Source organism: Numida meleagris, chromosome 16, assembly GCF_002078875.1.
Source record: "Numida meleagris isolate 19003 breed g44 Domestic line chromosome 16, NumMel1.0, whole genome shotgun sequence".
NCBI lineage: Eukaryota > Metazoa > Chordata > Aves > Galliformes > Numididae > Numida > Numida meleagris.
The window spans coordinates 5880771-5895191 of record NC_034424.1 but is presented as its reverse complement, the minus strand read 5'-3'; the positions used below and the strand labels follow the sequence as shown (position 1 = coordinate 5895191).

General features: G+C 42.1%; 1 protein-coding gene across 4 annotated transcripts in view; it reads right to left on the bottom strand.

The window, feature by feature from the left end:
* The window catches only part of NUP214 (nucleoporin 214), a 42063-nt gene that overhangs the window by 27411 nt on the left and 231 nt on the right, over nucleotides 1–14421 (bottom strand). For 3 of the 4 annotated variants that reach the window (XM_021413569.1, XM_021413571.1, XM_021413573.1), the window contains exons 2-17: nucleotides 12781–12976; nucleotides 12053–12204; nucleotides 11371–11575; nucleotides 10427–10497; nucleotides 10027–10090; nucleotides 9222–9325; nucleotides 8918–9024; nucleotides 8219–8285; nucleotides 7465–7588; nucleotides 5928–6089; nucleotides 4383–4830; nucleotides 2827–3002; nucleotides 2040–2131; nucleotides 1367–1456; nucleotides 861–1010; nucleotides 478–636 (exon numbers count right to left, since the gene is read on the bottom strand). In XM_021413569.1, the coding sequence (XP_021269244.1) occupies nucleotides 478–636; nucleotides 861–1010; nucleotides 1367–1456; nucleotides 2040–2131; nucleotides 2827–3002; nucleotides 4383–4830; nucleotides 5928–6089; nucleotides 7465–7588; nucleotides 8219–8285; nucleotides 8918–9024; nucleotides 9222–9325; nucleotides 10027–10090; nucleotides 10427–10497; nucleotides 11371–11575; nucleotides 12053–12204; nucleotides 12781–12976 (2367 nt within the window). The remainder of the gene's footprint in view (nucleotides 1–477; nucleotides 637–860; nucleotides 1011–1366; nucleotides 1457–2039; nucleotides 2132–2826; nucleotides 3003–4382; nucleotides 4831–5927; nucleotides 6090–7464; nucleotides 7589–8218; nucleotides 8286–8917; nucleotides 9025–9221; nucleotides 9326–10026; nucleotides 10091–10426; nucleotides 10498–11370; nucleotides 11576–12052; nucleotides 12205–12780; nucleotides 12977–14421) is intronic. The other variant, XM_021413572.1, reaches the window with a different exon arrangement.

The following is a 14421-nucleotide window of genomic DNA, read 5'->3' as shown; positions in this document are numbered from 1 at the left end:
ACTGCTGCTTATTTTCCTTTGTGCCCCAGCTTCTAGAGTATCACTTAGCTTAATGCTCAAGCATCCACAAAAATCAAGAACACAATTCTGTTAAGTCAAAATAAATAATCAAATTACTCTATAGGGCATTTGCTAAAGATAATTCCAATAATTCTCCTACAAAGCACTGAAAAAAATATTTCTTTAACTGAAATCTCTGAACAAAAGCTACAAACTGAGAAGGAACAGAGAGTCAAGAGTCACATTCTAAGCTTTGAACAGACCGGATCTCAGGTGAAATATTTCCCCCTTCAGCAGAAATTTTGACTCATCACTGCTAACTGCATGCATTGCAAACTTAGGGAAACAAAACTGATTACACTTTCACTATACTATGTGGAAATAGCAAATACCTAGGGCAGAACAAAACCACTGGGATCTTGCACAAGTCTCACTTCTTTTATTTAAAACTCCAGATTTTAAGCTGGTGCTTCCTACCTGAAGTTGTGCTTCACTCTTGGGATCCAAAGGTTTCTTATAAAGTAAGTGTAAATACGCCAAGCTACAATTCCGATCATTCTGCTCTCTAGCCTCTTCTACCCCTGCAAATCCTTCCAGCAAGGTTGTCTTCAGAGTACTAATATCTCCATGGAGCGACTGCAAATAGAACAGATAGAATAATGTTCAAAGTGACATTTTTCCACTGCCATCTCTAAAGCATGGGCTTCTGAAAACACTCATCTGAAAGAATGCAAATGTTGCATACTTAAGAGGTTCAATCTACATTTGCTCAATGCTAGCAGGTTAAGTGGAAACACCAGGTGGCAACAGTAATTGCTGAAGAGTTAAACAGTTTGAAGATACTCAGTCACACTTCTCACCTCGGTTGTTTCTTTAATTTCCAAGAGGAAGGTGTAGAGATCATCTGACTCAGTTCGCAACATTTTCATTTCCTCTGCAGTACCCACTTGGAAACAGGCTTTGGAAGTCCGGGCCTTCAGCTCCTCCATTTCCTTCTGAAAATGTGCAATCTGCAAAGTAAAGAAGTAAATGCAGCCACTAAAATATAGCAGGGTCTGGAACAAAAGTCACAGGTGTTTCTACAAAACCACCAACACCCATCACTTTGTAATCAAAGCAGGAAATTCTTCTTGCAGACTAAAAAGAAAGAATACCCAGCTTTTCCAACACAGGGGTTGAAATTAAAGATGACTGAATAGGACATACCAACAGCAAGTACAAAACAGGATTATCACCTTGTGAAAATTTTCCATTCAGGTTCCTGAACTACTAAAAGACATCACCAAAATGCTTGCAAGTTGAAAAGAAATGCCTCTGGTTTCTAAAATGAAGAAAACTGGTTGAAAAAAAAAAATAAACATCTCACCTCCTCTCTGATTCCTGCTATGACAGGGTCTGAATCCTTCCACTGGTGGACAGGTTTGTCTAAAGCAGTGCTGGAGAGTGCTGACTTGCCCTGGAGGAATAAACAAACAAGCAATCAACCCCACACACAATATTAAGTATGTAGTACCAGCACAAGGGAGCTTTGAATATTACAAAGTCTGCTGTTACAACTCCAGATACTGGTCACCAGGAAGACAGTTGCCATAATCATGAACATTTGTTCCATACTAATATAAAGGCACGTGCATGTTCAAAGTAGTACTGCAGACACGTTGCTAAAGCTTTGTGAAAGCAAAGGAAATCTTTGTGCGCTGCTCTGTATTACATTTTGATTTTGTTGTCAAGAATTGGCGTCTCAAGATATCATCAAAGCAACTCTTGACTGCTGATTAGCTAGGAAAGCTGTTAAATGCTCATTTCCATATCAGTGGTAAGAATTAGTTTCTGCAACTCTGATCATGGCAACATACTGCAAAGTTTTGCTTTTCAAAAGTCATGCATAGAACACAGTTGTAGTCCCACTGACGCTGCAATTTTTATTTATGTCTAAAACAAGCCAGTTCTTTGATCTAAGAATATTCATTCAGTCCAGGGAATTCAAAGGCTATGAAAGCATTCACCCACTAAGAGGAATCCACTCAAGTTCTCATTACCGGAGTAGAGCTTGGTTTTGCTGCAGAAGGGGTGACTTTGGCTGTCTTCTGTAGTAAAGAAGGTGCAGGCATATTCTGAGCAGGACGCGCCACTGGAATTTAAAAACAGAGGAACAGTAGTTTATGAATCTATGTTAAGCATGAGAAAACAGGTCGTGATTAGACAACTACAATCACCAATGTCAAATCCAACATCAATGGTGGTATGGGCCCCATGGAAAGAAAACATCTTCTATGGGTGCAGTTTTACTCCCATTCAATTTCTTTGTTAATGGCAACAACTCTACTCTCCAATATCTGGCTGCACCATTCCTGAAGGATCCCAAGACCCCCAGTCACACAGTCATTTCAGAGGTGGAATATTATTCTGTTAACAAATGAACATCATCTAATTTAAACTCACTTCAGAATATTTGGAACTCTAGACACTCCACGTGCAAGACAGGGCAACAATATGTATGACTGCCCAGAAACACTTTGTAATCAGGGCAGAATTACAGAGCACTGAGAGTGTCAGAACTTCCGGATGAACTTAAAAAACTGAACATATTATTTTGATATGGAGAGTTGTCTCCATAGGGAACAAACTACACAAATGGAAAAACTTCACAGTTTCAGTATGAAGCCCATGACAGCATTATAGTGTGCAGATCAGGACATCTGCTGCATTAGTAAGAGCAACAGGAAAAATAAGAATGGACAGACATAGTGATTTGGTTTCTAACGCTTTAAGAACATGGTTTGTAATGTGTTATTCCCAACAGCAAGCATCAGTGGTGCAACCTACCTGCTGCAGGTACAGGGGATGAAGCCTTCAGTGGTGTGGTAGGAGAAGCTGAGAGAGTCATGGGCTGACTCAGAGGACCTCCAGAAACAGTTTTTGAAGCGGTTGAGAAGGAAAACATTGTGGAACTGGCAGGACTGCTGCTGGCAGTTGGAGATGAGGTGTCTACAGCAGTGAATCTGCAGAAGAAAGCAGAGCAACTTTCAGCTCTAACTGGTCCAAGCTGCTTCCCTCCATCTAAAAGAAACCACTGAGCTCTAACAAATGAACAGTATCTGGGATCAGCAATAACTTAAGCTCCAGATCCAAAATTTCAAGTGCAGCTGTTGGAAATGGTGGAAAGGTACCATTCAGGGATATTTTGGAATATCTGAAACCATAAAGTCTGCTGCCATAGACCACCCAGTGAGGAAACACTAAATGCCAGCAAGAAGTCACACCCTGTTTCAAAACACATCTCTTCATTTTGCACCAAAGCACCAACTATAGCAAATCTGAGCCACTGTTCAGTAACAGCCTTGCAACAAAGCTCAAAGAGAAATTCTGCAAGAAAATATGAACTTCCATTCATCTCCAAACTTGGGCCCTCAAGGCAGCAAAGTTGAATATTCAGCCAATTCACAAGCGTATCATTTGCTTTATACACAAAATATGAAATTTAAAAAGCCCTAAGAGCTACCATCAGATCTTGGTGTAGCTAAGATTATTCTAATTAAAAAATAATCATTTGAACGATCAGAAATTTCTTAAAAAACATTTACACGAAAATTGCTCTCCATGGAAAGCAACTCCAATTAACACAGCTCTGCATTTCAAACTGCTCTTTCTGAAAACGGGAGCAAGTCTCAGGAGTTGGAGGGAAGAATGAGTACATGAAATCTGAGAATATGCATCATTCAAATCTATTTTGCCAAATTTATAAACAGCATCAGTTCTCCTTCAGCTGCCATGAACAGCTCTGCACGAACAAGCTTTAAAGATTTCAGGTCCTATGTCCACCGAGCAAGCATCCGGTTAAGAACCAAAACAAGAGGTCTGACATCTCCTCCATTCAACACAGTGCAAAAGAAATCTATCACCTGTGGATGCAGCTTCCTCCAGCTCTGCAAGTACTCTTCAGGTTGTAGATAAGGAACCTTCACCAAATGGTGAAAGAAACTTGTGCTTCTACCACTGAAACAGCTACAAGAGTTTTCAAGTCCCAGTGCTTCCCCCAAGAGTCTTTAACTATGATTCACCTCAAACCATGACATGGAATTACTGTTTCATGTCATGCCTATGAAGTAAAGACATGAGAAAACTAAGACTCTGGCATCTTCCCCAACTAATAATCTGTCCACAAACATAACCATGAGAAGCACTGAGGGCTTTCATAGCCAAGACAGCTATGTCTTAGGTGAAGAGGAGCTTCCTCAGAGCTTGTTTGGGAGTGTGGAGAACAGCTGTCAGGGCAAAAAGCCAAAAACCATCACGTGATCTTCAGAACTACCACACATTGTCCACACCTGGACTGATTTAACAATTGTCCGGCCACTGCACTACAGCATCTTTATACTTACTTCTCATTGAGATTCACTTTAACTGAAGAAGCAGAAGGGGCAAAAGATGACTTCTGTGCAGCAGGTGTTGTGGGGAGTGGCAGCCCAGGTGAACTTTCTGCAGATGGTTTCAAGTTCATGGATCCAAAGGAAAAGGAGGTGGCTGTGGCTGCAGTGGTGCCCACAGAAGGAGCAGGAGTTATGGATGCCTTAGGAGAAGCAGAGGAGAAAGAGAAAGTTGCTGCTCCTGTCAGACTTGGAGCCAGGACTTGCTTGGAGGCATCAGTGGCAAAGGGGTAAGGTGGAAGTTCACTGCCTGTAGAGCCAGGCACCTTCGCAGTTGAAGGCATAAAGGAAAAAGCAGGTGCTCCATCTCCTGCAGGAGGCTGACATGGGGCAGGAGTGACAGCTGGTACTGCATCAGGCTTTAAAGAAGTTGGCGGAGTGGTCGGAGCTGTGACACTACTTCCTGCAGAAACAGAAACAGGTAAAGGACTCACTGGTTGCACTGACCAATGGCAGGAGGTACTGCAAGGCCAATACTATCTGATGGGGCAGTTAGGTACAGTCTCATTCACTAGGCAGACAGCACAGGGAAGAAGAGTGAGGAGGGAAGTGGGCTCCCAGTCCCCACTTCCAAAAAACAATACAGAAAGTGCACAAAGTCCAAACTGTGATCAATACTGCAGTTTACTCGCATCTAACTGGATTAACATTTTCATTGGAAATTCCAGGCAAGGTTTCACCTTTCTCCGCTGCTTTTGATGAGGTTCCTGCCATCTCACATAAAACAGGCTGTCAGCACACAAGTCAGCCAGCACTGCAGAGAGGCAGGCTGCCAAACAGATGCATTCTGTTTGGAGAAGAAGCAAATGCAAGCTTAGGAAACAAAACGGTGGGCTTGCAATTATTACTGCATGGATGCAGAGAAGCAGAACAACCAACTGACCCATCTACTCTAGCATAAGAAACTGTCTACTTTACATTGCACATGGTAACCAATATACACTCAGATAAAACTATTGCTTTTCACCTCCTGACACTATTTTCACAACGCTGAAGAACGCTGTGACTTAAGTAAGCTCTGCAGTCGAACATGTTAGTTCATATCATGGCCTCCCACAGTAAAACACACAGAGGAAAACCTCCTGGGAGCACACAGCCCCTACTCTGGGTCTGCATAGCATTTGATCCCTGCCCCCAAGTGGAGCCTGCAGTCACTGCTGCAGTTCCAGTCCTACTACCCCAATCCTGGGCAAAAGCCCTCCTAGAATTGTTCTGTTCCCCAAAGGCTGACTGCACAGAGGAGTTTAAATACACTGTCTGAAAACTGCCTGAGATCCCCTAAGAGGAACAGGACTATAATATTTCATCTGGATGTACAAGAGATGGGAGGACTGACCAGGGAGCACAAAACACCCAACAACTGTTACCATTATCATTATAAATAAAAACAAACCAACAACATTTGCTGTGACTGCATACCTATCTGAATACCAAACTCACAGATGAAGATGGCAAAGATCCAGAAATGCAAATCTTTCCTTAACCCACTGCAGCACTTACCTGGTGATTTTGGTGCTCTCTCCCCTGCTGTTGGCAACGGCTCTGGGGTCACAAGAAGCGATCTGACCCCTGGGTTTTGATTGATCATGTAAAATGGGCAGAGCACACCATCCGTAGAGAGCAAGACGAGAACTGGCGCTGGAGGAAGGGTCTTCTCATCACCTGCCAGAGACCACATACATAAGCCCAGCAACCAAGGTTTCCTGTCCTGTTCCTACTCTCATCAGCACCATCTTCAGCTAGAGTCTGCTTCAGTTCAAGTATTCTCTGCACAGTTAAAGGCCCCAAACCAGTCCAGATATCCCTAAGGCATTTTATGTAAAGATTAAACTCTACTCAATACAAAATAGAGCAAATCTAGAATGAAAAGAAAGTCTGCTATAATCATTTAAATATTAGTGGGTTTTTTGTTGGTAGGTGCAGAGAAGGGCCACATTCCTCTAATACTGCCTCTTGTTGGGGAAAGGAAAACTCCACATGGAAGTGCACTCCAGGACAAATACAGTTTCTTTTCAATCCAAACTTGTTGCAAACTGTAAAGTCAAACAATGTGCGGTCAAAAAGGAACTGACTACACTCAGTGAGAACACAGAGCTATCAAAAAGCTTCTTCAAAAACCTTTCTAAAAACTCCAAGGCAGCACAACCTGGGCTTAACGAGGCTGTTCGGACAGATTCCTTAAGCCAATAAATGTATAGGTTAACAGTGAAAATGCTTCAAATTCAGTTTTGCATTAAAGTTTGACCTCAATTCCCTACTGTAGGTTGTCATTCAGGTAAAGGCTGCTGCAGTTCTCAGTTAATCGGCACCCTCCTGTGCTCTTCAGGAACACAACTGCACTACCTTCCACTGCCTGAAGGCATCTCTATTTTAATGTCTCTCCGTAGCAAGAGAGCTTTCAAGATTCACCGAGGTACAGCACAATAGCTCAGATGTATCTTCCGCTTCAGCCTCTGACAATGTGCTTTAAAGAGCCTCCAGGCAGCACAGGAGGTACACCAGTAATGTAACCAGGTAGATGCAGAGCACAGCAGGGTTCAGTTAGTACAGGCCCTGTGCTTTAATGCAGAATTAAAACCTACACATTCACCTCAGTGATCCTTGCTTTTTCTGGCTTTGTAACCAACCCTTTATTTCCCCCTTTAGACCACTGCAAACGTACTTAATAACAACGGTTCTGCAAAATGACAGAAGCCACAAGCATCATGAAAACCACACAGGCAGTTTCAAATCCCTAATGATATGACTCCTTTAAACTCACTATTACCCCACTTCTGTGAAATGCAAACCTAACTGAGGTGCTTTCCCTTCCATGTCTGTTACTGTAGCATCCCAACCTACTGCAAGCTTTAAGGAAGAACTGTATCTAATGTTTGAATCCTTACAGAGATGTAGTTGTGCATGTGCTGCAGGCTTCCTATAAAAATGTAGTGTCAGCTCCACTTTCAGAATAATCTCCCAGGTCCTTAAAGCACTGGACTGCTTCTCAAGAATATCTCATATACTGCCACTATTTCACAAGGCTAACGAGACTTACTGATCGGGATAGGCATGTTATTGGTGTAGTCTACAGCAACACCAACAGGCAAAGTATCATCACTTTTATCCGTCACAGGAAGTTCTGCTCTGCTGGAGTCCTCCAAAATCCATGATTCCCAGTTCTGCAAAAACAGACAAACAAGAAAAACCCACCCAAATTACAATTTTGATTACTGTTTTCCCGTGTTCAGCCGTCTTCAGTACGTCAGTCTACTACAACTGAAAGATGAGACTGCAAAAAATCTGGAGAGCATCTACCTGAACTTGTCAGATAAATAACAGCAGTACCATGGTCCTTCACAGAATTGGCTGACATCTCTTCCACAACACTGCATGTCATATTTGAAGTCAGACTCAAGGACAGATACTCTTCATGTTTTACTTCAATTGATGTCCTCGTATGAGTCACTTCTTCAGTGACTCAAATTCAGTGAATTTGACCACATTTTCAGACTACCAAGTAAAGCATGAAAATAGATTCGTGGTATTTGATTCACAACATATTGTCTTTCTTTTTATCCTCTGTGTCATTCAGATCTCTTAGAAGAACAAGGTTTACATTTACATTACTATTTTGCCCCACCTGAACGCTTTGGATTTTGTTTGCTTGGTTTTGGTGTTTGTCTTTTTGTTTTGCTTTTTAACAGCATATCATGTTGCCAGGTTGCAGGTCTTACAAAAGTTTTACTCGCTTAGCTTTCCAAGAAGGAGGAGGTACATATACATAAATGCAGCAGGAAGAAAAGAGTTACCTGATCTCCTTGCCTGGCAAGAATGCTGACTTCTGTGGAAGCTGCCGAAGCTGCTAGAATTAGATCCCTGTAAGCATGGACACAAGTAAATTACAAGATGCATGGCAATCCATGGCAAAGTCTCTAGCTCCGCAAATCATTATGATCCATCCAAATTCATAAATAATAAAAAAAAAGTTACAACAATATGAAACAGACTATTCCTCCCAAGATGAAGGAAACACAATTGGCTACATCTCTGGAGAATGTTTGGAGTTTTTTTTCCTTTAAAAAAAGTCACCAGAGTGTGACCCCCCCCCCCCCCCCTTGCCAGTTACTATATCTTCATAAACATTGATGGCCCAAATCAGGTACTTGCAAAGTTAGGAAAAGCTTCTTCAAACAGATATACAGTTAGGGAAGACATTAGGGCATGGCATGCCTTACCTAACATGACTTACAATCTCAAAAAAATTGTTACAGAAGATTTTAAACAGTCTGCATGAAATAACATTCTCACCAGACAAATGAGTATGTTGTCACAGAAATAAAGGAGAAATCAGCTGTACTTTCATAAAGCATTTTCAAAGTGGCAATTTCATTTGGCTCATATTCAGGTCTTACATAGTTTACAGAAGGGACAAACACTACAAGGAAAAGCACAGGCTACTCAGACACACACAGCAAGGGAAAAGCTTTGTCATGATTCTTGCAACCCACCATTCCTCAACATAGTTGAGGTAGTAATGATGTTGTCTTTCAGCACAGCTTCCATAACAAGGCTCCATGAAATTCACAAACTTCTCTGGTCGCTTCTCTTCCTTTTTCTGTAAGACCAACATTGATAATTTACTGCCCAATGCAGAAATCAAGTAATATCCCATTAATAAGACTTCATCAAGGTACAGCAAACTCAAATTCCAAATGATGCTGATATAAATAATAAAAGCAGGTTGCCATTGTAATAAGCAGATAAAGAACAAGCAACAAACTTCTCTGTAGCTGTGACTTGTTGGTAACTTACAGGCAATATCGCTACAACCACCTCTGGAGGTGTTTCCAGTGTCCCATCAGCAGCTGCATACACAATAGCAAAGACATACGTGCCAATCCACAGCACATCCAAAACTGAAAGGAAACAAATTCCTCAGTCAGATACACTTCAACACATTTCCTTGTAGAGTGATTTTAACTGTGCACAGAGCACAAAAGTAAAATGACATTGCTAGCAGATAAGGAATCACAAACTTCTAAACTACGAAGATGAAGAATTTCAATGCTCTGTCTGCAAAGCATCAGTCATACTAGGTGGAAAACTATTTATTCTCAGAAATTCCACATACAAACCAAAGCATGTGTCTCATTTGTCTGATGCCAAACACCACCAAGTGTTTTGAAAAAAGGGATGATAGTTTGACACACCCAAATGGAGCGTTTCTGCTTTCTGAACAATAAAACATCAAAGCAGTAAGAAGAGTCAAGATGAAGAGATGAAACCCACACCAAGTACTAGAGTGGATTTATATCCAGAAATCTCTGTGTTAAAGGGGGATTACTACCACAATATTACCACATCAGTGAGCACAAACTAACTTTTAAAGTGCATATTTACAATGTTTTAGAAACAGACAAAGACTTTGGCCTACAGTTAGTTTTTCTATGCGACCCAGAGATAAAACACGTAATTCTTCTCCCAAATGATGAAAAACTTATTCTGTTATTATGTAACCAGGGTACTATGAATGTGATGTAGCTAACTATAACAGTGGATGAATGAGTAAAAATATTTTAAAGGAGGAAGCAAGTTAAAAATAAATGAAAAGATGTACCTTTCACAGGATTGTCTGCCTGATAGAAGGGAGGACAAGGGATTACTTTCTTCTCTTGCAGATTCTGCAAACAAAAATACTCTTAAGTACTAAGAAAAAAAAGCCCCCAAACCACCTCAACTGCAAGTTTTGGAGAAACTCCAAATAATTGTTTCGTAGTGACTCACTCGCTCTTTAACACTCATCACGTGCCACTGTGATGTCACCACACTTAAGTGGCAGGTGCAAACCTTAAACTAAACCCAGCACTGGCCTAAGACACTTTAATATTAGTGAAGTGCTTGGGCATGGCTCACACCATACGCCTCCCAACTCAAATTCCATACGCTGAGTTGCAAAAAAACTAAAGCACATTGCAAACTAGTGAGCAGGTGTCAGTCTTAGTGGCAACAACACTTACAGGCAGATACTGCACCACAGTGCCATTTTGTCTCCCTACAGCCAGCTGTTTTCCCTTTGGGCTCCAACACACTAAGCAAAAAAAAAAAAAAAAGAGAACTTTATTAGTATTAAGGAAATGTAGAGTTACAAGGCCCCCTAAAAGCAGGAGCAATAAATTAAAGCTGCATTTTTTTTTTCCACTGCAAAACCCTATGAATCTGAATACAATTTCTGTGAATATCATGGTCTTGCCTTTTAGATTAGAGACAGAAAGAAGAGCTGAAATTTTTAATCCTCATACCTACTGAAGCTGCAAACAAGTTTAAACTTCACTCCCATGAGCCTCTGAACAGTTTTATATTGCCCTATGTATTCCTAACTGGAATACATCCAGTTACATTTCAAACATACGCTTCAGTTGACATAAATATATAGGGACAAGTTAAACTATAGACAGAGACCTAAAAATTATATTAGAGTTATCACAAAGATGCACTGATTGTGCTAAATTTGGGAGAGGGATACAGTCAGTGGTTATTATTGATGTATTAGCAGTTTAGTTTCACACCAAGGCTGCTCAGGGTCAGGACAGGGCAGTGTGGGAACCATCCAGTCCCACAGAAAGCAAGACTGCTCAGAACAAATCCAACAGACACTTTGACCACAAACTTATTTGTATGCTTCCCTGTAAACAACAGTCACTCCTGAGACCATGCAAACCAGAGGCAGACATTTGATTCTAACTTCCAAAATGCAGCTCCTCCAATCAACTGGGAAAGAGCAGTTGCATCACAACTCATTTTCATAGTCTTAGGGAGTTTAAATCCTTCCGTTCTTACTTTTATTATTTTTTTTTTTAAGAAACTTCTTCCTGAGACAAAAAGCTTGTCTTCTTACACCTCTCTTTCCGCTTCTATTTTTAAGTGTCCAACATTCTGTACCTTACCCAAAGCTCAAACTCACCAGAGGTAACAGCTACTGAGGGAGGCAACGTGGCATACACTTTCACAGAGTCTGTGACCTGCAGGACAGAGATGCTGCCATCGGACAGGCAGACAGCCACCATGGTGGGACTAGCAGGGTTCCACTTCAGGTCATTGACTGTTGCTGCACTTCCTGAGTCCTTGGCCAGCTTGTGGTAAGCAAACATACGCTTCTGCTGTTTTGCCTTTTAGGAAAGAAAAATGTTTGAGACAGTCCAAGCTGAGCTCAAAAACCATTTCTCACAAAGTTATAATCCAAAACAGTTATGGCCTACCTATAAATTAACAGCTGGTGGAAATAAGTGAGGTAATGGCTTTAAACTAAAGAGGGTAGTTTTAGATTAGATAGTAGGAGGAAATTATTTACCTAGAGGGTGGTAAGGTAATGGAACAGGTCGACAAGAAAAGTGTTGGATGCCCCTAGAACTGTTCAAGGCCAAGCTGGGTGGGGGCTCTGAGAACCTGGTAAGGTTGGAACTAGATGATTTTTAAGGTCCCTTCCAACCCAAACCATTCTATGATTCTAAGAAGCAGATTTTGAGTTTACTAAAAAACTTCTTTACAAGATACCTCCCATGGGGCAGAAAACACCACCCATGGCATGACAATCTGCCTGACGTAGTCAGGGGGAGGAAAACCAAAACATTTTGTGTATACTTTACCTGATTAAAGAATGTGCGGACATCAAAAAAGCCAATGAAGGAACCAATGTCACCAGACATCATACAGACAGACAGCGTGAGATTATCACAGCTTAGAGCCAAGTGCTGCACCGGAAACTTCACGGGAACTGAGGTACTCTGGACATTCTCCACTTAAAACACAAAGGGCAAGGAAGAGAGGATGAAGCGTACAGATTTAAACAGCAAGATATTTTAAAACAATACAGTTAGAAATGTATGCAAAAGTGACTTAATATACACTCTTATAAACAGCAGCTGTAAGAACCGATGCAGAAAAATTCACTGAGCGAAAGCAAGCCCCTTCATCTCTAGCAATATAGTCTTTAAAGTCTCAAATTTCCCAGGAAACTCCACTTTCCTTCCTCACTAACCTGGAGGAAAAAAAAGTGGACACATTCCAGGTTTTAGTCGTGGTACATACACATGGATATTTCAAGTAGTACAGTTACCAATGACAAAGTGAGAATGAAAACCAAGCGGTTTTTATCACCACCAAGTTTTTATGCCATTATAAGCACCTAGGTAGTGAGATGGCAGAACAGTCATTGCTTCCTCTCTTGTAGGACAGTCCAAGTCCAAGCTTACTTGGGGTTAGAACCCTTCCCCTCTCTCCTGTCGCAAACATCTCTGATATACATGTAGGTTCGTGGTTAGAGACTGATTACTAAGAGTGTGAGCGAAGACCATGAGATATAAATTCATCTTACCAATGTTATTGGGATCTTCTCCAAGCTGATTTTGCATGAGAAGATCTCTAGTGTGAAAGATCTGCAGGCTGGTTCCTCCACCAGCAAAGACCAAGCCGTATTTGTTAGACACCACAAGGAGACTGGACCGCTCCTTGGGGAGATCATCAGAAGGATCAAAGATGCGGACCTTCTTTAGTGCTCTGAACTGAAAATCCTGTTGGAAGAGAGTTCAAAAGTAGCCACATGCATGCTGGTGAACATAAATGGTTTACTTCAGTTTCTCTAAGATGGCAAGCTGAGAAGTCTCTCCATGAGAGCTGCAAAACACCTACACCCACGCTACTGCTGGACATCCCATCACATTTTCTGTCTTGCCTACAAAAGACTAAGATCACAGTTTTTGCTGTTACTGGAGAAGCGCTGGTTGAAGCTCTCTTCTATACAGCAGCCTGTTTTTATAAAGCTTGTAGGAGCTGAATCTCTCTCAGGCATTTAACTCCTCCAAGAAACATACCTGAAACCAGCCAATGGATATGGCAGAAGAGAAAGAAACAAAAAACTTGTTGCCTGAAAGCTACAAAGCACACAACTACTCAGTTGCACCTTTGTTAGCTACAGTAGTTTAGCATACACGGAACAGATACAGTTATTTCTTCCACCCACCACCAGCAATTACTCAGTACAGACTTATTCTGTGCATTCACTTATCTCATAACTTACACTGTCTTTATGTAAAAGGAGAAAAAGAAAAGCAAGGTGAGAGACACAACTGCAAAAATACAAACCGAATTAAGAAACAACAACTGCACTATTACTATGCAAAACTGTGTTTACATCAGGCATGAGCCTCTCTTCTCCAATCACTGACCACAGCACTGGATTTAACATCACTAACACAAACCAAGCATCTCATTCTTATTTAATTCTGCCAAAGCACAGAGAAATTGTATTTCTGCAATCCAAGAAGGCTGCAGGAACACAGAGTCTTCTGCAAAATGAACAACCCAAACCCCTTGGTTTTGAAAGTGTCTGAGCAGAAAGCAGCTGCAAAGATTCAGAGGGCTGGAGGAAGGGGTGCTGACAGCCCCATCCTGCTCACACAGCCTCATAGCAATGCTCGGGGAGACACATGGATGGGCCCAGCTGGCAGCATGCAACAAGACTCCCGTTTACTCTTCCTGACAGAAAACAATCACACCTGCTCAGGTCTGCTGCTCTCACAAGGCAGGTGGTCCCAAAAACAAGGCTCACAGCCAGGAAGGCTCTGAAACGCATCACTCCTCTCCCCAGACGAGCTCCTTCCACCCATCCCACCAGCTCTCCCAGTGTTTCAAGAAAACAAGCAGAGCCCAAAGCCTCCCCACACACACCCCAACTTTACCAGGACACCTCTCCACCGCGTTCCGAGCCAGTCCATCCCTCCTCCGCTCCCCAGCCTTGTTCAGGCGCTGCCGAGAAGCCCCCAAGCGCTCCCCAAACCGTGCAGGGATTCCCCAAAAATCCCCCAAAGCGAGGAACCACGCACACACCCTTCCCCAAGCTGTTAGGCCCCAGTGATCAAGCCCTATCTTCCCCCCCCGGCTTACCACCCATGCAGCCCACACCAAGCCCCCAGAACCGCGCTCCCCTAAGGGCCCCCACAGCGGTCAGTCACCCTCC